Here is a 20571-nt window from a genome sequence, read left to right on the forward strand (position 1 = left end):
CCTGACTGCAGTTCGGCGTAGTAACCGACTTCAGTGGGCAAATGCTCAATGGCCACTGGCACCCTGGAGAAGTGTGCTCTTCACGGATGAATCTTGGTTTCAACTGTAACGGGCAGATGGCAGATGTGTGGATGAGCGGTTTGCTGACGTCAACGTTGTGAACAGAGTGCCTATGGTGGCGGAGGAGTTATGGTATGGGCAGGCGTAAGCTACGGACAATGGAAACAATTGCGTTTTATCGATGGCAATTTGAATGCACTGTTACCGCTACGTGATTTTGAGGCCCGTTGTCGTGCCATCCATCCGCCGCCATCACACCATGCTTCAGTATTATAAGGCTGAAAATGTCCTAGTTCTTCCATTGCCTACATACTCACCAAACATGTCACCCATTGAGCATGTTTGGGATGCTCTGGCTCGATATGTACGACAGCGTCAGCGCCTCCTCATAAAGCCCTCATAATTCCCCTTGTAGAAGAAAGTTTAAAATTAAATCAAGCTGCCAGATTATAATAAGGTTTACAGTATTGTTTGCACAGATCTGTGCTTTTTGTACTGCGAAAATATAGGCCACGGTAGCCTGTAGTTGTATGCCATACAAGTGACTGTTTACTTGATTATTATCCATTAGTGTCTCCCTCTCTCACATTGCGTCCCATTATTCTCTCTCTCCCCATCAATTGCCATGTGTTTCTATCTGTGACCAATGCTCTGTTGGAGCCACTGACCTGGAAAAGGCATAAAAAGTCTCATTGGCTCCAATGCTATCTATAGATGGTCTAATTAAGGACTTTGGCTGTGCTCTCAGAGCAGGGCCTGTTGAACTGCTTGATACTTCCTATGAACATACTAAACTTAGATATTCCAAGGTTGCTTGGCTTCCTGCTTTTGTGGGATATAATTAGAGGAAACTGTATTTTTGCAGTTTTCTTGTTATGCTAGTTTCAGCCTTTTTATAGGGTGGATTTCGGGGTAGTAACTAACACAGCTCTCAGTTTAGCCTGGTTGTTACGGGGGGGGGGGGGGGTTATAGTATGTGGACCACACATTTAGGCTACAGTGATCATTTTGTAAGATTGGCATGAACGGGCAATGTGGCACCTAGTTTAATATCTGAGTTAGGGTGGTCCTGGAACAGATTGGCATGGTAGGGGGCCACTCGTTTGTCCTGGGGTGTTAACGAACCAGACAGGTCAACCTGACTGGCAGGGATAGCCTCACCAGCATCCCTGTTCTCTCAGGGGGCTGGGCAAGCTATCCCCAGGCTCCACCACCTCTGGCTCCTGCCCTGGATTCATGCATTTTTGGTTGGAGGAATCTGATGTTTCAGCCCCCACTTCCAGCAGGTCTTTCCAATGCAGCCTGACATCCAGCCCCAGCCCTAGCAGAATCATCAGCAGCAGTGAGGCCTACGCCAGCCTAGACAACTGGAGCTCCGGGGAGGTCAGCCTGCTCCGCAGCTCCATCAGGAAGCACAGCCAGGAGGCCTTCCAGGCCAGACTCAACAGCTCCAGCTTAGCCAGAGGGCCTCACAGCAGAGCTCGTCCCCATGGAGTCCAGGGAGGCCATGTAGCCTCGTGGAGATGCATGAGGGGGCAGAACAGGCAGCATGGGGAGGGGGAGCCTGGTGGGGGAAAGGGAGAGGGAGGGGGAGGAGGGCTGGGTCCGTGCAGAGCCTGACCTCCAGTAGCCAGGACACCACAACAGCCACCAGCAGCAGCAGCAACAGCGGCAAAACGATCAACACGTTATTGTTGGCTGGAGAAAAAGATTGAAGCCAAACTCAAGTTCTCAAACTTCCTGGACGACGTCGGTGGCAGAGTGCTCGTCCCAGGCAGCCTGGAGGCCTTCCAGAAACTACAGCCTCCCCCTCCTCCCCAGAGATCCAGCTCCCTCAGCCCCAGAACCTGCCCCAGCACCACCACAGGGTCGGAAGACGACGTGATCCAAGTGGAGTACCGGTGGAGGAGCAGTCTGCCCTGCTCAGTGGCACTGCAGCGGGGCAGGATGGAGGAGGAGCAGGGTCCCATAGAAAAGCCTGTGGGGAAAGCTTACCTGGAGACAGACATTGACCGTGTCCGGAGGGAGGATGAGCTGAAGGACATTAAGATCAAGAAGGAGAACACATTGTCAACTCTGGAGAGGGAGAGGAAAATGGGTATGGTAGGAACAGCGGCTCCTCCAGAATTGCGGCAGAAAACTTTGGGAAGAATAAGGAGTCCAAGTCCAGTTTTGTGGGATGAGGGACTAGTGATGAGATACCCCTACCGATCCTTCTCTCTACCCAGAGGGATCAGCATGGTGAGTGACAAATCGTTATGTTTCTTAATCTTACACTGGTGTGGTGTGACTTTTTTTATATACCCATCATGTTTTTCTTCTGAGCATGGTCAATACATTACTGTGATTGCGCAATAGTGCGTAGAATCTTTTGTGCCATTACCAAAAGCCAATAAACACATTTTCAAAAAGACTGATGCACAATCATTTCAGATTATCTTCAACTAAATAATGACTAAAACAGACAAAGTATAGTATTTCAAATTACAGGCACCTGCAAACTTATGTGTATACTGACAAAAGTTAACAAAATGGCAACTTATTTTACAGTTTACTTGGGTCGGGAAAAATGACAAAATGTGTATATCTCACGTGATTCATCTGCTGTATTTAATGAATGGACTGTACATGCTTGTATATGACTGATTAACTGCAATGTGAAATGAGAAGTTATTCATGAACTCAAATTCTATTCATCGCTACAAACCATAGTAGATAATGGACCATGACTGTTTGTGTCTTATCCTAGACCTAGAAGCTTTTGCCATGTTAACTATAGACGGCTAAGAACCAATCACATTACACTGTATTTGCATGTGCCTTTCATTATAGATAGCACAAACCAGATTCCTCTCACAAACTAGTCAACCGTATTACAATCTTGTCAATCACACATTTTCCAGATGTATGGCATCTATCAGTAGTGATTCAGTTGGTAGAGCATAGTGCTTGCGAGGTCCAGGATTTACATGATCATTTTAGACATTTTGCAGACGCTCCTGTCTTAGTCAGTGCATACATTTTCATACTCGCCCCCGTGGTCTACCAACTGAGCCATACGGGACAAAGGATTGTGGGTAAGATTCCTGCTGGGACCATACATATGGAAATGTATGCACCCATATGACTGTTTAGATAAAAGCTTCAGATAAATGGCTATTATTATTACTTATCTCAGCATGTAGCCTAGTCTAGGAAGGGATGGGTTTGTAAATTCCTCTCAAGTTCAAAATCACGTTTGTTTATTCGTCACATACACATGATGTACTGTAAATGGTGTACAAAATGCAATGAAATGCGTACGTGCAGGTATAACTCATTTAAACATAGAACTAACGTAAACAGGCAGATATATACTCCAACAACAACAAATGGTGGCCTCCTCAAAGCTACTTTGACCCTAAATCGAGGCATAGCTATTATCATAAAAATAGACCTAGAACACTAGAATTTATGCACATCTCTCTATAGCCATTATACCAAGTCAACCAAAAAAAGCTTGCCAATCACTAAATCAATATGGAATGTCATGCAATTTGCAGCTTCCGCTCATGCTTTCCCTGTCCAGAGACTATTCAATATCAGCAAGTTGACAATAATGGATTTTCTCTGTACTGTTTGTTACTCTGTAGGGCAGGGGTAGGCGACTAGCCGAGAGATTATACTGGAAAATCACAAACATTTCATACCTTGATTACAATGAGACAAGATCCACATGTCGCTTAATTTGTGGGAATACTTAGGAAGAGATTTCCTAAATTAAACATATCTTTCTTGACCAAAAACGACAATCCCCCCCCCCACACACACACTTGTGAGCCGGTTTTGGCCTATTGCCGACCCCTGCTGTAGGGTGTATGAGCGATGAGTTGTGTAGCCAAACAGAGTTCTCCACCATTCTGTCCGTCTGATTTCTGACATCTATGCAACTCCCAAGTGTTATATTGTATAATAAAACATCAGTATGACATTATTTGTGAATAAAGAATATGACATCAAAATATTGATATATGTTATCCAACAGTTATCGAGTTGGACACCAGAATGAAAATCTTGCGTAATTGCGCCAGATACTTGATTAGGTTCTGTGGAGAGACGGGTTAAAGATCATACTAAAGAGACCAGCGAAGTCTCCACCCATTTTTAAACTGCAAGTCTCTGCACCCATTTTTAAACTGCAAGTCTCTGCCAGATTCGGGCAAGTATACGGGAGAATCTCAACTGCATACTCCTCGTGTCCTCTCTCCATGCCTCCTTCTTAAACCCCTTTGGAGCAGAAGTTCAGAGAGGCGGGACCTCTGCCTGTCTCATCCAATGTGCTTTGAGAAAGAGGAGAGCAGTGTGCGATTAAGATTCTCCCTGTGAGCCGAATGTCCCCTCCCCTTCCAAAATGTGAAAGTTGCATGCACCTGAGAAATTGTGATTTGTCCTAATAATCAGTGAAGAAAAATCACCATAATGGAACAAAGTTCTTTGTTAGTTGTTGCATCCCACAGTCTTTTGACAGATGCTGCTACTTTTTTTTTATGTTACTTGCATCTGTCCACGAGAGATTACAACAGATATTGCTGCTGTTGCTAGGTGCATTGTAAATCAGAATTGTTTAAATTTTAATATGGGTTTCATTGGCAACAAGGGAAATATTCAATGTCTCATTCTGCCTTTATGCAGTAAAGATCATATGACATTTACTTTCAAGGTTTTCAAAAGCCTAAATATGTCTGACACATCATCTCACCATAGGTATCACAGACAGTCAATAATGAAAGAGAAAATAACATTGCTCAATTTACTGTCTGATTAAATTTCAGTCTTGGCCGTCACCTTAGCAACTGCTTGAAAAAAGGTGGGCGGTGAGGGGGCTGAGAGACAAGTGTGTATGTGAGCTTGTTTGTGTGTGTGTGTGTGTGTGCGTAGCTGTGAAGTTTATTTCTCTCTCAGTAGTATTTCACAGGAGCCCTTGTACAATACACGGTGCTGGTTGAGATCAGTGCTGTCACATCCGTCACAGTCCCATCCTGACATGCACATGGCCTTCTGCTCTCATCACACTTCCTGTGAAATAACCACTGAATTCCTCAACTATGTGTTTTTTTACATTATCACTACTTTTTATGACTGCACAACACAATAAATGTGTTTGTCATTTTATTACAGTAATTAAACAGATAGTACACACAGTACCAGTCAAAAGTTTCGACACACCTAGTCATTCAATGTTTTTTCTTTATTTTTACTATTTTCAACATTGTAGAATAATAGCTGTCGTATCTGTGATGATTCTGGAGAGTTATGAAATAGTGAAGTCATCAAAACTATGAAATAACAAATATGGAATCATGAAGTAAACAAACAATTGTTAAACAAATCAAATATATATGTTATATTTGAGATTCTTCAAAGTAGTCACCCTTTGCCTTGATGACAGCTTTGCATGCTCTTGGCATTCTCTCAACCAGCTTCATCTGGAAATATTTTGCAACTGTCTTAATTAAAGGAGTTCCCACATATGCTGAGCACTTGTTGGCTGTTTTTCCTTCACTCTGTGGTTCAACTCATTGAAGGCTAGGTCATCTGATGCAGCACTCCATCACTCTCCTTCTTGGTCAAATAGCCCTTACACAGCCTGGAGGTGTGTTGGGTCATTGTCCTGTTGAAAAACAAATAATAGTCTAAGACCAAACCAGATGGGATGGTGTATTGCTGCAGAATGCTATGCTACAGTGCCTTGCAAAAATATTCATCCCCCTTGAAGTTTTTCCTATTTTGTGGCATTACAACCTGTAATTTAAATTATTTTTATTTGGATTTCATGTAATGGACATACACATAATAGTCCAAATTGATGAAAAAAATAAAAAACAGAAAAGTGGTGCGTGCATATGTATTCACCTCCTTTGCTATGAAGCCCCTAAATAAGATCTGGTGCAACCAATTACAGTGCCTTGCGAAAGTATTCGGCCCCGTTGAACTTTGCGACCTTTTGCCACATTTCAGGCTTCAAACATAAAGAAAAAAACTGTATTTTTTTGTGAAGAATCAACAACAAGTGGGACACAATCATGAAGTGGAACGACATTTATTGGATATTTCAAACGTTTTTAACAATCAGAAACTGAAAAATGGGGCGTGCAAAATTATTCAGCCCCCTTAAGTTAATACTTTGTAGCGCCACCTTTTGCTGCGATTGCAGCTGTAAGTCGCTTGGGGTATGTCTCTATCAGTTTTGCACATCGAGAGACTGACATTTTTTCCCATTCCTCCTTGCAAAACAGCTCGAGCTCAGTGAGGTTGGATGGAGAGCATTTGTGAACAGCAGTTTTCAGTTCTTTCCACAGATTCTCGATTGGATTCAGGTCTGGACTTTGACTTGGCCATTCTAACACCTGGATATGTTTATTTTTGAACCATTCCATTGTAGATTTTGCTTTATGTTTTGGATCATTGTCTTGTTGGAAGACAAATCTCCGTCCCAGTCTCAGGTCTTTTGCAGACTCCATCAGGTTTTCTTCCAGAATGGTCCTGTATTTGGCTCCATCCATCTTCCCATCAATTTTAACCATCTTCCCTGTCCCTGCTGAAGAAAAGCAGGCCCAAACCATGATGCTACCACCACCATGTTTGACAGTGGGGATGGTGTGTTCAGCTGTGTTGCTTTTACGCCAAACATAACATTTTGCATTGTTGCCAAAAAGTTCAATTTTGGTTTCATCTGACCAGAGCACCTTCTTCCACGAGTTTGGTGTGTCTCCCAGGTGGCTTGTGGCAAACTTTAAACAACACTTTTTATGGATATCTTTAAGAAATGGCTTTCTTCTTGCCACTCTTCCATAAAGGCCAGATTTGTGCAATATACGACTGATTGTTGTCCTATGGACAGAGTCTCCCACCTCAGCTGTAGATCTCTGCAGTTCATCCAGAGTGATTATGGGCCTCTTGGCTGCATCTCTGATCAGTCTTCTCCTTGTATGAACTGAAAGTTTAGAGGGACGGCCAGGTCTTGGTAGATTTGCAGTGGTCTGATACTCCTTCCATTTCAATATTATCGCTTGCACAGTGCTCCTTGGGATGTTTAAAGCTTGGGAAATCTTTTTGTATCCAAATCCGGCTTTAAACTTCTTCACAACAGTATCTCGGACCTGCCTGGTGTGTTCCTTGTTCTTCATGATGCTCTCTGCGCTTTTAACGGACCTCTGAGACTATCACAGTGCAGGTGCATTTATACGGAGACTTGATTACACACAGGTGGATTGTATTTATCATCATTAGTCATTTAGGTCAACATTGGATCATTCAGAGATCCTCACTGAACTTCTGGAGAGAGTTTGCTGCACTGAAAGTAAAGGGGCTGAATAATTTTGCACGCCCAATTTTTCAGTTTTTGATTTGTTAAAAAAGTTTGAAATATCCAATAAATGTCGTTCCACTTCATGATTGTGTCCCACTTGTTGTTGATTCTTCACAAAAAAATACAGTTTTATATCTTTATGTTTGAAGCCTGAAATGTGGCAAAAGGTCGCAAAGTTCAAGGGGGCCGAATACTTTCGCAAGGCACTGTACCTTCAGAAGTCACATAATTAGTTAAATTAAGTCCACCCGTGTGCAATATAAGTGTCACATGATCTGTCACATGATCTCAGTATATATACACCTGTTCTGAAAGGCCCCAGAGTCTGCAACACCACCAAGCAAGCGGCACCATGAAGACCAAGGAGCGCTCCAAACAGATCAGGGACAAAGTTGTGGAGAAGTACAGATCAGGGTTGGGTTATAAAAAAATATCAGAAACGTTGAACATCCCACGGAGCACCATTAAATCCTTTATTAAAAAATGCACCACAACAAACCTGCGAAGAGATGGACGCCCACCAAAACAAAGAAACCAAAGATAGCCCTGAAGGAGCTGCAAAGCTCCACAGTGGAAATAGGAGTATCTGTCCTTAGGACCACTTTAAGCCGTACACTCAGAGCTAGGCTTTACGGAAGAGTGTCCAGAAAAAAGTAATTGCTTAAAGAAAACAATAAACAAACATGTTTAGTGTCCGCCAAAAGGCATTTGGGAGACTCCCCAAACATATGGAAGAAGATACTCTGGTCAGCTGAGAATAAAATTGAGTTTTTTGGCCATCAAGGGAAATGCTATGTCTGGTGCAAATCCTACATCTCCCATCACCCCGAGAACACCACCATGTTTTTTTTTTATCTGCAGGGACTGGGAAACTGGTCAGAATTGTGAAGAATGATGGATGGAGCTAAATACAGGGAAATTCTTGAGGGAAACCTGTTTCAGTCTTCCAGAGATTTGAGACTGGGACGGAGGCTCACCTTCCAGCAGGACAATGACCCTAAGCAATATGCTAAGGCAACACTTGGGTGGTTTAAGGGGAAACATTTCAATGTCTTGGAATGGCCTTGTCAAAGCCCAGACCTCAATCTGAATCTGCGGTATGACTTAAAGATAACTGTACACCAGCGGAACCAATCCAGCTTGAAGGAGCTGGAGCAGTTTGGACTTGAGGAATAGGCAAAATCCCAGTGGCTAGATGTGCCAAGTTTATAGAGACATACCCCAAGAGTCTTGCAGCTGTAATTGCAAAAGGTAGTTAGTTCTACAAAGTGTTTACTTTGGGGGAGGAGGGGGGGTGAATAGTTATGCACGCTCAAGTTTTCTGGTTTTTTGTCTTATTTCTTGTTTGTTTCACAAACAAATATATTTTGCATCTTCAAAGTGGTAGGCATGTTGTGTAAATAAAATGATACAAACCCCCCAAAAATCTATTTTAATTTCAGGTTGTAAGGCAGCAAAATAGAAAAAATTCCAAGGGGAGTGAATATTTTCACAAGCCACTGTAGCCATGCTGGTTAAGTGTGCCTTGAATTCAAAATAAATCACAGACAATGTCACCTGCAAAGCACCCCCACACCATCACAACTCCTCCTTCGTGCTTCACGGTGGGAACCACAAATGCGAAGATCATTTGTTCACCTTCTCTGCGTCTCACCAAGACACGTCAATTGGAACCAAAAATCTCAAATTTAGACTCATCAGACGAAAGGATAGATTTCCACTGGTCTTATGTCCATTGCTTGTGTTTCTTGGCAGAAGAAAGGATCTTCTTCTTATTGGTGTTCTTTGGTAATGGGTTCTTTGTAGCAATTCGGCCATGAAAGCCTGATTCCCATCAGTCTCCTCTGTTGAGTTGATGTTGAGATGTGTTTGTTCATTGAACTCTGTGAAGCAATTATTTGGGCTGCAATTTCTGAGGCTGGTAACGCAAACAAACTTATCCCCTGCAGCAGAGGTAACTCTGGGTCATCCTTTCCTGTGGCAGTCCTCATGAGAGCCAGTTTCATCATAGCGCTTGATGGTTTTTGCGACTGCACTTGAAGAAACTTATCAAAGTTATTGAAATGTTCCGTACTGACTGACCTTCAATACTTAAAGTAATGATGGACTGTCATTTCTCTTTTCTTATTTAAGCTGTACTTTCCATAATATGAACTTGGTCTTTTACCAAATAGGGCTATCTTCTGTATACCACCCCAACCTTGTCACTACACAACTGATTGGCTCAAACGCATTAAGAAAGAAAGAAATTCCACAAATTAACTTTTAATAAGGCACGCCTGTTAATTGAATTGCATTCCAGGTGACTACCTCATGAAGCTGGTTGTGAGAATGCAAAGGCAAAGGGTGGCTACTTTGAAGAATCTCAAATATAAAATATATTTTCATTTGTTTACCACCTCTTTGGTTACTACATGATTCCATATGTGTCATTTCATAGTTTTGATGTCTTTGCTATTATTCTACAACGTAGAAAATAGTAAAAAGAAAGAAAAACCTTTGAATTAGTAGGTGTGTCCAAACTTTTGACTGGTACTGTGTCTATAAATACACTACCGTTCAAAAGTTTGGCGTCACTTAGAAATGTCCTTGTTTTTGAAAGAAAAGCAAATTTTTTTGTCCATTAAAATCACATCAAATTGATCAGAAATACAGTGTAGACATTGTTAATGTTGTAAATGACTACTGTAGTTGGAAACAACAGATTTTTCATGGAATATCTACATAAGTGAATGGATGCCATCACTCCTGTGTTCCAATGGCAAGTTGTGGTAGCTAATCCAAGTTTATCAATTTAAAAGGCTAACTGATCATTAGAAAACCCTTTTGCAATTATGTTAACACAGCTGAAAACTGTTGTTCCGATTAAAGAAGCAATAAAACGGGCCTTCTTTAGACTAGTTAAGTATCTGGAGAATCAGCATTTGTGGGTTCAATTACAGGCTCAAAATGGCCAGAAACAAATAACTTTTTTTAAAACTCGTCAGTCTATTCTTGTTCTGAAAAAATGAAGAATATTTCCTTCACAGAACAGTGCAAACTGGCCCTAACCAGAATCGAAAGAGGAGTGGGAGGCCCCGGTGCGCAACTGAGCAAGAGGACAAGTACATTAGACTGTCCAGTTTCATTAAATAGTACTGGCAAAACACCAGTCTCAACATCAACGGTGAAGAGGCAAATCCGGGATGCTGGAGTTCCTCTGTCCAGTGTCTGTGTTTTTTTGCCCCTCTTAATCTTTTCTTTTTATTGGTCAGTCTGAGATATGGCTTTTTCTTTGCAACTCTGTCTAGAAGGCCAGCATCCCGGAGTCATGTCTTTACTGTTGATATTGGGACTGGTGTTTTGTGGGTACTATTTAATGAAGCTGCCAGTTGAGGACTTGTGAGGTGTCTGTTTCTCAAACTAGACAGTCTAATGTACTTGTCCTCTTGCTCAGTTGTGCACCGGGGCCTCCCACTCTATTCGGATTAGATACATATATAACTACATTATAAATGTTATTGTGTGAACTGTCTAGTTCAGTATATTTCAATAAATAGTTTTTATTACGTGGTATATTAAACTATATTTTTTCCTCATTGAAAACAATAGACAATGAAGTTCTACTATTATTCATGAGATAGCTCAGTAAAATATTGCTGAATGTCCCTGCCACTTGGTTAGCACTGAACTCTAAATCTGAATGGAGATGAAAATTCCTTGTATAGCATGATCTCACCTGATACATAATGTACAAGGGGTGAGAGAGAGAGAGAAAGAGAGACAGATTGAGAGAGGGAGAGAGAGAGCGAGACAGGGGGAGAGGGAAAGAGGAGAGATATATATGGAAAGAGAGAGAGGGGGAGGGAGAGAAAGAGGGAAAGAGGGGGGATAGAGAGAGAGGGGCAGATGGAGATGGGATAGAGAGAAATAAAAAGAGAAAGAGAGAGTGGGGGGGGGGGGGGGGGGGGGGAGAATCCAAACTAGCGAATCCAACCAATTTGCAGTGGAGATGAGAGTTTCATTCCTCTCCACCGCCTGGTGACATAACATGTGAAATTCAACAGATGGGGCCACCTGTTTCCCTCCACCTCTCTCTCTCCCTCTTTCCTCTCTCTCTCTCCCCTCTCTTTCTTTATATCTTTGTTTGCTCTCTTTCTTTTCCCTTCAGCTCATTATAGATATTGAGTCACTGCCAGCATCTATTGGGGGGGGGGGGGGGGGGGTTGCTATGTATCTGCAGTCTCTCGTTCTCTCTCTCTCTCTCTCTCTCTCTCTCTCTCTCTCTCTCTCTCTCTCTCGCTCTCTCTCTCTCCCCCTCTTAATATGACAGGATTGTTCTCTTCACACCTTTGCTAAATGCAGATATAGCCTGACGTGCTCTCTGTATGAGCGATAGCGAGAAGTAGAGAGAGAGAGGAAAGGAGAGAGAGAATTTAGAAAACAAAGAGAGAGAGCGGGAGTGAGTGAGGGCGAGAGAGCAGAGATGGAAACGGAGAGTGCGAGTGTGAAATGAAATGTGTGTGTGATTGAGTGTGTTGCTACTCAACTGCGACTAGCAATGCTTTTGGCAGTAGTCTACGGGGCCAATGGACTCGTCCGTTCATCTAATCTCCTGTGATTTCCTTGTAGGTTCCTGATGAGCAGATGAACACCGTAAGGTAAAATGACGCTCTCTTTCTCTGTTCTTCCCTGCCTACCTCTATCCCTGCCTGCCTGCGAAGCACGAAGCAGCCCCCTCAGATCCATCTCCCTCTCCCTCTCTCTCTCTCTCCCTCTCTCTCTTTCTTTCTAGCTTTGACTCTTTTTCTCTCATCTCTCTCATTTTGTCTCTATCACTTTATATTCCCTCCCTCGCTCTCTCTCTCCTTTCTCTATCCCCCCCCTCTCTCTCGCTCTCTCTCTCTCTCTCTCTCTCTCTCTCTCTCTCTCTCTCTCTCTCTCTCTCACTCTCTCTCTATCCCTCTATTATCCCTCTCTTTCTCCTCCCTCTCTCCACCCTCTCTCCACTTCTCCTCTCCTCCGTAACTGGGGGTTTCTCCACGCTTATCGGAGTTGAGTAACCAGCTCTGGATCACACAGCAGGGCTATCACCAGAAGCCCTAGAATACACACACACACACACACACACACATATACACACACACACACAAATATATACACACACACACACACAAATATACACACCCACACACACTCTCACACACACACACACACACACACACACACACACACACACACACACACACACACACACACACCCTCCGCACTGCTCCCCTCACACATACAGCGAGGAGCGAAGGCAGAAGGCAGCAGGCAGCCAGGTTTCTGTGTCATCATCACCAGCACCAGCGATTCACAATGAGGCTCTGTGTGAGCACCAGCGGAAGGTACTGCTTCTTCAACGGAGGGAACGTCTTTGATTTGGGATCTGGGGTTGGCATGGTCTGTCTGTGTGTGATGTATTGGTACTGTACGTTTGCGCAGTTTCAGTTTGCTTCACATCGGTGTAGCTTAGAGCTTGTGTAGCATTTGCAATGATAATACAGTTCATGATTTGCTAAGGATACTCTTAGAATGCCTCATTAGAACATGTGGCTTCACTTATATGCAATTACACTGGTACAGTTATACCACCGATTGTTTTTCTGGCTTATTGTTCAATACAGTGAACCTGTCAAATAAGAAGTGGCGTATATTGTGTTTAAACAATGCACAACAGACACATCCTACTGTCCTCCTCTGAAAGCGAGAGAAAAGGCTTGGCTAAAAGGCTTGCTAATAAGGTGCTTAAAGGTTTGTTGAGTGAACTAGGATGTGTCTGTGGTGTTTTAGCACTCTGATATTCTAATATTGTTCTGGGAAGTCTCTTGTGGTTTCAGCGAAGCCACAAATCTTTTTTTTTTCAGTGCACTGTCATTCAGAGGGAGAACAAGAGCTATATAGCCTGGTTCCTCTCTAGGTTTCTTCCTAGGTTCCTGCCTCCTAGGGAGTTTTTCCCAACCACTGCTTGCTCTTTGGGGTTCTGGCTCTGTATCTGTAAAGCACTTTTGTGAAAAATACATTTAATGAATTGATTAAATAGTGATACCTAGCTAAAAGTATTCTTGTCCTACGAACAGTCCTTATAAACCTCTCATACCCCTCTCATGTTATTCAATTAGTCCTGGTAAATTTGATTACCTCCGTAAAATGTTATTGTTCCTCCCTCAATTATATCGTTTTTAATGCAACATCATTACATTTCCATCAGATCAGCTAGAGTCTTCTCTTGTGTTTTGGTTGACTGGCTGCAACACGTAGTTCTACATACCTAGGCTATAATACACTGTGTAAAGTTTTTAAAGGTTTACGAGGTTAAATTGCTTTTCAAAACACCAGGGAGGGTAAATTCATTTGATGGACTGTTTCACCAACAGCCCAACAGTATTGATTATCGTCACCTCTGTGACCGGTGTTAGCCGCTAACTGTTTGGCCATTTTAATTATACAGTACAACATCACAAGTGCCAAATCTACATTACATTGGACGATAAAGTTATTCTCTATTCTCGTCTTTGGCTTCACAACACACGATTGACATAAAGAGACAATTCATAATCAGGAGCAGAGATTGTGGCCTTATCCTCTCTTCTTTCTCCCCTATCTTTACATGTTCATGGAGACCTATAGGGAAAATAGACCATGTGGAGATGTTCATATTGAATCACATCTTATTTTATTCACTTCCTAACTTGTTTGATAAGAATAGTACAGATTTTCTCAGGGTACCGGTTGTCACTAGTTACCACAGCCACAAAGTCAACATTGGCTGTATTATCGAAAAAAATTCATGAAAACAATTATGTGCTTTTTTTGGTCAATTAGTTAGGGTTAGGAAAAAGGCTTACAGCGTGGTTAAGATTAGGTTTAAATACGATATCAAAAAGAGGAATTGTAAAAAAAAAAAATAGGTGGGGTTTAGCCATAACTAGGACTTTGTGGTTGTGGTAACTGTTAGTGACCATCTCGAAAAATTTTGTCACATACACATGGTTAGCAGATGTTAATGAGAGTGTAGCAAAATGCTTGTGCTTCTAGTTCCGACAATGCAGTAATAACCAACGAGTAATCTAACCTAACAATTCCACAACAACTACCTTATACACACAAGTGTAAAGGGATAAAGAATATGTACCTAAAGATATATGAATGAGTAATGGTACAGAACTGCATAGGCAAGATGCAGTAGATGGTATAGAGTACAGTATATACATTTGAGATGAGTAATGTAGGGTATGTAAACATTATATTAAGTGGAATTGTTTAAAGTGGCTAGTGATACATGTATTACATAAAGATGGCAAGATGCAGTAGATGGTATAGAGTACAGTATATACATTTGAGATGAGTAATGTAGGGTATGTAAACATTATATAAAGTGGCGTTGTTTAAAGTGGCTAGTGATACATGTATTACATAAAGATGGCAAGATGCAGTAGATGGTATAGAGTACAGTATATACATTTGAGATGAGTAATGTAGGGTATGTAAACATTATATAAAGTGGCGTTGTTTAAAGTGGCTAGTGATACATTTTTTTACATCCATTTTCCATTATTAAAGTGGCTGGAGGTGAGTCAGTATGTTGGCAGCAGCCACTCAATGTTAGTGGTGGCTGTTTAACAGTCTGATGGCCTTGAGATAGAAGCTGTTTTTCAGTCTCTCGGTCCCTGCTTTGATGCACCTGTACTGACCTCGCCTTCTGGATGATAGCGGGGTGAACAGGCAGTGGCTCGGGTGGTTGTTGTCCATGATGATCTTTATCGCCTTCCTGTGACATCGGGTGGTGTAGGTGTCCTGGAGGGCAGGTAGTTTGCCCCCGGTGATGCGTTGTGCAGACCTCACTACCCTCTGGAGACCCTTACGGTTGTGGGCGGAGCAGTTGCCATACCAGGCGGTGATACAGCCCGACAGGATGCTCTCGATTCTGCATCTGTAAAAGTTTGTGAGTGCTTTTGGTGACAAGACGAATTTTGCTTTCATGCTCTCTCTCGCTCTCTTTCTGGCTGTCTCTCTCTCTCTTTCCTATCTCTTTGTCTCCTCTGCTTCCTCCTGCATGCATTGCACCCTGCCTCAGCCTCACCACTGTCTCACCAGTAGCCTACTCTCTGGAATTCAAAATGTATTATGGGAATTTAGTAGCTTATTTTTTTCCCTCCTGCTGAGGTAGGCTCTGTCTAACGCAATGACTGCATATAGTTTAACATTAGCTTCTTACTTCAATGTTATATTGATTGATTGATTGAATTGATTAAACAGTTGTAAAATACACCTCCACATACAAGTAGCTGGCTAAGTAATACTAGCCAGAGTCCTTCAACGTTACTGCAATAGAAGTCTCTGCCAGTAGCTAGTCACCTGACTGTATCTATAAACGACGATTTCCCACTTGTGCGCCCATTCTTAGACAGTTGTGTTTCTGTTTGTTTGGGGATGTCTGTACACATGGCAGGAGTCTCAGGACGGTTTCAAAATGGCCTTTTGTCCATCATCTTAAAATGGCCTTTTGTCCAGCATCTCACACAGACTGTCAGCAGCATCTCTAGTTACCTACTTGAGCCTACTCCGAGCTGGGCTAGTTCAGTTCATGTCTCAGGCCCTCAGCCTGAGCCACGAGAGGGCGGAGTTAGCCATTTGAGAGAGGGGTGGATGTGCTGCTAAAACAACCTGCACACTGGGGTAAACGCAACATAGTAAAAGTAAATCCGGAACACTCCAATTAGTACGATATGTCACGTTTGGTCTGATATGTATTAAGTAGTGGAAGTCTATCATCCACTTTGTATGATATGTTACGAATTACAATTCGTACAATATGTTACGAATTTGCAAAAACATATGATATGTTACGAATTGCTAGACATTTGGGTTATATGCCCACCCTTCCAACCTGACTAACCAGGTAGCCTAGTGGTTAGTATTTAGTAACCGAAAGGTTGCTGGATCGAATCCCCGAGCTGACAAGGTAAAAATATGGTGTTCTGACCCCGAGCAAGGCAGTTAACCCACTGTTCCCCAGGTGCTGAAGATGTGAATGTTGATTATGGCAGCCTGCACCTCTCTGATTCATAGGGGTTGGGTTAAATGTGCAAGATGCAATTCAGTTGAATGCATTCTGTTGTACAACTGACTAGGCATTCCCATTTACTTAAAATAAATATAATTCTTAAGTAAATAGTTGATTTCCTTTAGTGTGTAGAAAATATATACATTTCTACAATCTCCTTGTAGTTACGGCCCTGTGTTTGAGGTTTTTAAGTGATTGGAATTTTAAAATATTGTCCCATGTACATTGTGTAATTTACTGATTGTCCCTAACTACCCCCATAGAGATATCGAATGTCAAACCAAATTGAGCATTGGCATTACGATCAGGTCTCGTGCAGCTGCGCTCCGAATTGATGATTACTTGGGTGCTGCCAGGTGTGGGCATGTGGGCAGGATTAAAATAAACCTACAGAAATCACAGTTTAGTTTTCATCCTTAATGTTGTTCTGGAGGCAGCTCTACAGACTGGTCACTCGCTGGCACAGCCACAAAGTTCTAAAATCTGATTTTGAACCTATCCCTAACCTTAATAACACTGCTAACCCTAATACCTAGCCCTAACCTTACATTAAGGTACATGGCAAATGTTTTCCATACATGGCAAATGTTTTCTTTACAGCTGGCCTATCTAATGGGAAATCAATCAGTTATGCCTCCAAGACAAGACTCATAACAATAAACATCAACCTGAACAGAACTGTTACGGTAACCTTCATTCCATAACATACCGTTTTTTCCTATCATCTCACAAATCTCTGTTTGAGAGACAGAGTAGCAGGGCAAAGGGTAAAAAAAAGTAGATTAACAGACAGATTTGACTCCAACCCCCAGAGTGCCTCACTCAGTGCTACCGTGCCAATGACCCCAGTCTCCCAGCCCAAAAAATGATGAAATGTGTTGAAATCTCTCCACTGTGTGTCCTCATTCTGTCTCTAATTTCCTGTATGTATTTTGGCCTCTGCCGGACGTAGTAGATGTACATTTTATCGAGAGATGGACCTATGGCCCTGTCATGGTTTGTAGGAGTGAGGAGCTATGCAGTGTTGCATGCAGAACTGGTGAGTTGGGTAGAGTCTGTCTCACGGACTGGACTGGGCTAGATGGCTATTCGCTAATGAGCTTCTCAAACATGCCTCAGTGCGTTAGAAGACAGACCTGTCACCGGTTGGTCCTCTCTCTCTCTCTCTCTCTCTCTCTCTCTTTCTCTCTCTCTCTCAATCTTCTCGTTATCTCGTTCTCTCTCACTCATAATATGTGAGATATTGACGGATCCTCTGCTGGGCATTACTGTGTCTCAATACCATCATTACTCTTCCCCGCTCCCTCTCTCTTTCTCTCTCTCGCGCCGTCTCTTTCTCTGTCTCCCCTCCACCCTAAACGGGTGGTCAACATGGGTGAAAACTGTGGGGTGCTGGTGTACCTGAGGAAAGGATAGACTCACTAATAATGTAAGCCTACACGTAGGTTGCGAAGGAGATGTTGATCCTCTCGTTTTTGTTTTCTTTGCATTGTTATTCAAACAACGGCCTGGTTTCCCAAACTCAGATTAAGCCTAGTCTTGGATTAGAAATCATGCTCCATGGAGAATTTCCATTGAAATAGCTGTTTTGTGCTGGACTAGGTTAAATGAAACTAACATCCTTTGTTCCTGAGTTAGGATGATGACTTGTTATGGGGGCTTCCTCTTTTTCCTAAGCTGTCTTTTCTTTTGGGGCCTACAGTATCCTGTGTATGGACACGTGAACAGACAGTACACACACGCGCAAGCGCACGCACACACGCACGCACGCTCGCACGTACGCACACACACATAAACACACAGGCCTCCGAGCAATGTGCCTAATCACTCCCTGTCCGTTTCAGCCACAGTCACAAACAATGTGTTGTGCAGGTCTCTCTGTGTGAGTCTGTTGTATTTTGCATGACTTTAACCAGTTCTATAAACTCAATCTGTCCACGTATTGAATATTTTCCACGATACGTTGCCTCTTAAATGAATTATATAATTTTGGGCTTTCATAATGTGTGACAAAGTCAACCAGAACACGTCCTCCTTTTGAAAGAATGACCTGTTTTTACAATCTGTGACTCAGTGTTACTCTGCCAGAAAAGTTCTACATCTCAGTTTAAGTGTAACTTTGGGAAAACAAATCAAATTCCAGGAGAATGGAGAATTCCCTGTAGGGTTGCTTGGCACCATAACATGTTTTATATACCTGAGGGCAGAGGCTGTTTTGATTTCGGAACAGCATGTGTTTGTGTGTTGTTTTCCGTCCGTTGTGTGTGTGTGTGGTTTTCTCTGTGTGTGTGTGCGTGTGTTGTTTTCCATTTTGGGTGTGTAAGCACACTTGCTCGTGTCGTTTTTTTGCTTGTGTCGTTTTTACAACATTGGTTCCATCAGTTTTTTGACATTCCGCTGATCTCAAATTCCTCCCAGGATCTGTGGCTTGATTATAGCCCCTTCTCCTAGCTAATTGCCAGCAACAGTGGATGAAATCCCTTCTCCCAGTAATTAGCCCAATGCTGTTGGTAAGGAAATAGTAGGATGTGGTGGCTTGGAAATGGAAACTACAGCCCCATTTTTACCTGGTTCTTAAATGCGTCCTTTGTCCTGATCTTGTCTACATTCTGATTGTGCCCACATTTTTGGATATGTGGGCAGTAAAGAGTCTTGGCCCTTGGTTATAGGTCCTGGAGCCCTGCTTTAACTGGTCAAGTCATGTGTTAAGGAAACCCCTCATGGCAGATCCTGCAGATTGTCTACCTCCTGCGGGACCGGATAGAGCTTTGGCTCCATGGTGGTCTGGCTGTGACATAGAGTAGAGCCGTGGCTGTGTGGTTAGGGCAGATATTCTGGCTGTCTAAAGGCAAGCCACATGAGTCAGCCAGGCAGCCACTCAGGGCTTCCGCTTTAATGCTGAGTCTGGGCCTGCGATCAGGGCTTTCCTGCCAGCTAATCGGTCTACCGGGGTAGACGAGTGCAGGGAGAGACGGAGTGATGGGAGCCATGCCTGGTTCTCTTTTCATCGCTCCCTTTCGTTCTTTCTCTCTTTTTCTCTGTCTTTCTCATTTATTCGCTCTCTCATCACCTCTCTCTCTTTCTCTCTCTCTCTCTCCCCTCCGTCTCCCTCTTTCTTTCTCTCTCCCTCTTCCTCTTTACTGCAGGATGGCAGATCTGAAAAGCAGGCCCTCTCCTCCCCTGCAGCCCCTGCTCTCTCTTCCCTCCCACCTCATCCCCTCATCACCCCTCCTCCTCTCGCTCGTCTCAATACCTTCATTTTCAGCCCTTCTCTGAAATGTCAGCATGGCACATGAGTGGGAGGCAGCTGCAGCTCCATCTGAATCAAGAACAGTGTATGTTTTCTCTGATATGAGAGGATTGGGTCAGAAAGGGCATTCAGAGGAGACTTAGTGAGGGAGTTTGACACCAAGAGAAATGTGTGCGTGTGTCAGTGAAAGTTGTGCCTTACCTCCCAGCTAGAAAACAATGTTAATTTCTCTCTCAGGGAGGCTTAGATTTAGTGGGAGTCTTGGTGTGATACACACACTAGGAAATACACACACACACGTTAAGAAATGCACACACACAAAGACACATGCAGACAAATGTATGTACACACGCAAACACACACAGAGACATGCGCGCGCGTACACCCACACACCCACACACACACATTGTGTGTGATGACTCAGAGGGGAGCAGCTGGAGTTGAGGCCCCAGTCGTGAGGGTGAGTTGTCACCATCTGGAGGAATACAAGTCTCCCTGACTCACCTCAACTCAAGGGGCATAACAAATGATCTCTCAATGACAGTATCTGTGTGTGTTCGTGCATCTGTGTGTATGTTTGTATGTACACACGTGCGTGTATGTGTATGCATCTATCTGCCAGCCTTAGTGTGACATTTATAAGGCCCACTCTTGCCCTCCATCACGTTGGCTGTGTTTGAGCTTCGCTGTGTTCACGGCTTGAGAGTCCATCTTATTCTAAACCCGGAGGTGCTTTGATCAAGCCGAAGTCTGTCTCCTCTCATCACCCGCACAATTTGTCTGCCTGATGACAGCTGCACCTGTGCTGTGGACCCATTCGAGACG

General features: G+C 43.1%; 1 protein-coding gene across 4 annotated transcripts in view; it reads left to right on the forward strand.

Moving 5' to 3' along the window:
* The first annotated feature begins 1345 nt into the window (after positions 1-1345).
* Positions 1346-20571, forward strand: part of si:dkey-174m14.3 (brain-enriched guanylate kinase-associated protein) — a 46798-nt gene continuing 27572 nt past the window's right edge. The window contains exons 1-2 of one of the 4 annotated variants that reach the window (XM_036985276.2): positions 1346-2301; positions 12020-12048. In XM_036985276.2, coding sequence (XP_036841171.2) covers positions 2008-2301; positions 12020-12048 — 323 coding nt within the window. In that variant the 5' untranslated portion in view covers positions 1346-2007. Of the gene's footprint in view, positions 2302-12019; positions 12049-12191; positions 12778-17359; positions 17536-20571 lie in introns of those variants that run through there. The other 3 variants (XM_021612298.3, XM_021612302.3, XM_021612303.3) reach the window with 3 other exon arrangements.

Source organism: Oncorhynchus mykiss, chromosome 8 (genome assembly GCF_057628025.1).
Source record: "Oncorhynchus mykiss isolate SJ-2025 chromosome 8, ASM5762802v1, whole genome shotgun sequence".
NCBI classification, from domain to species: domain Eukaryota; kingdom Metazoa; phylum Chordata; class Actinopteri; order Salmoniformes; family Salmonidae; genus Oncorhynchus; species Oncorhynchus mykiss.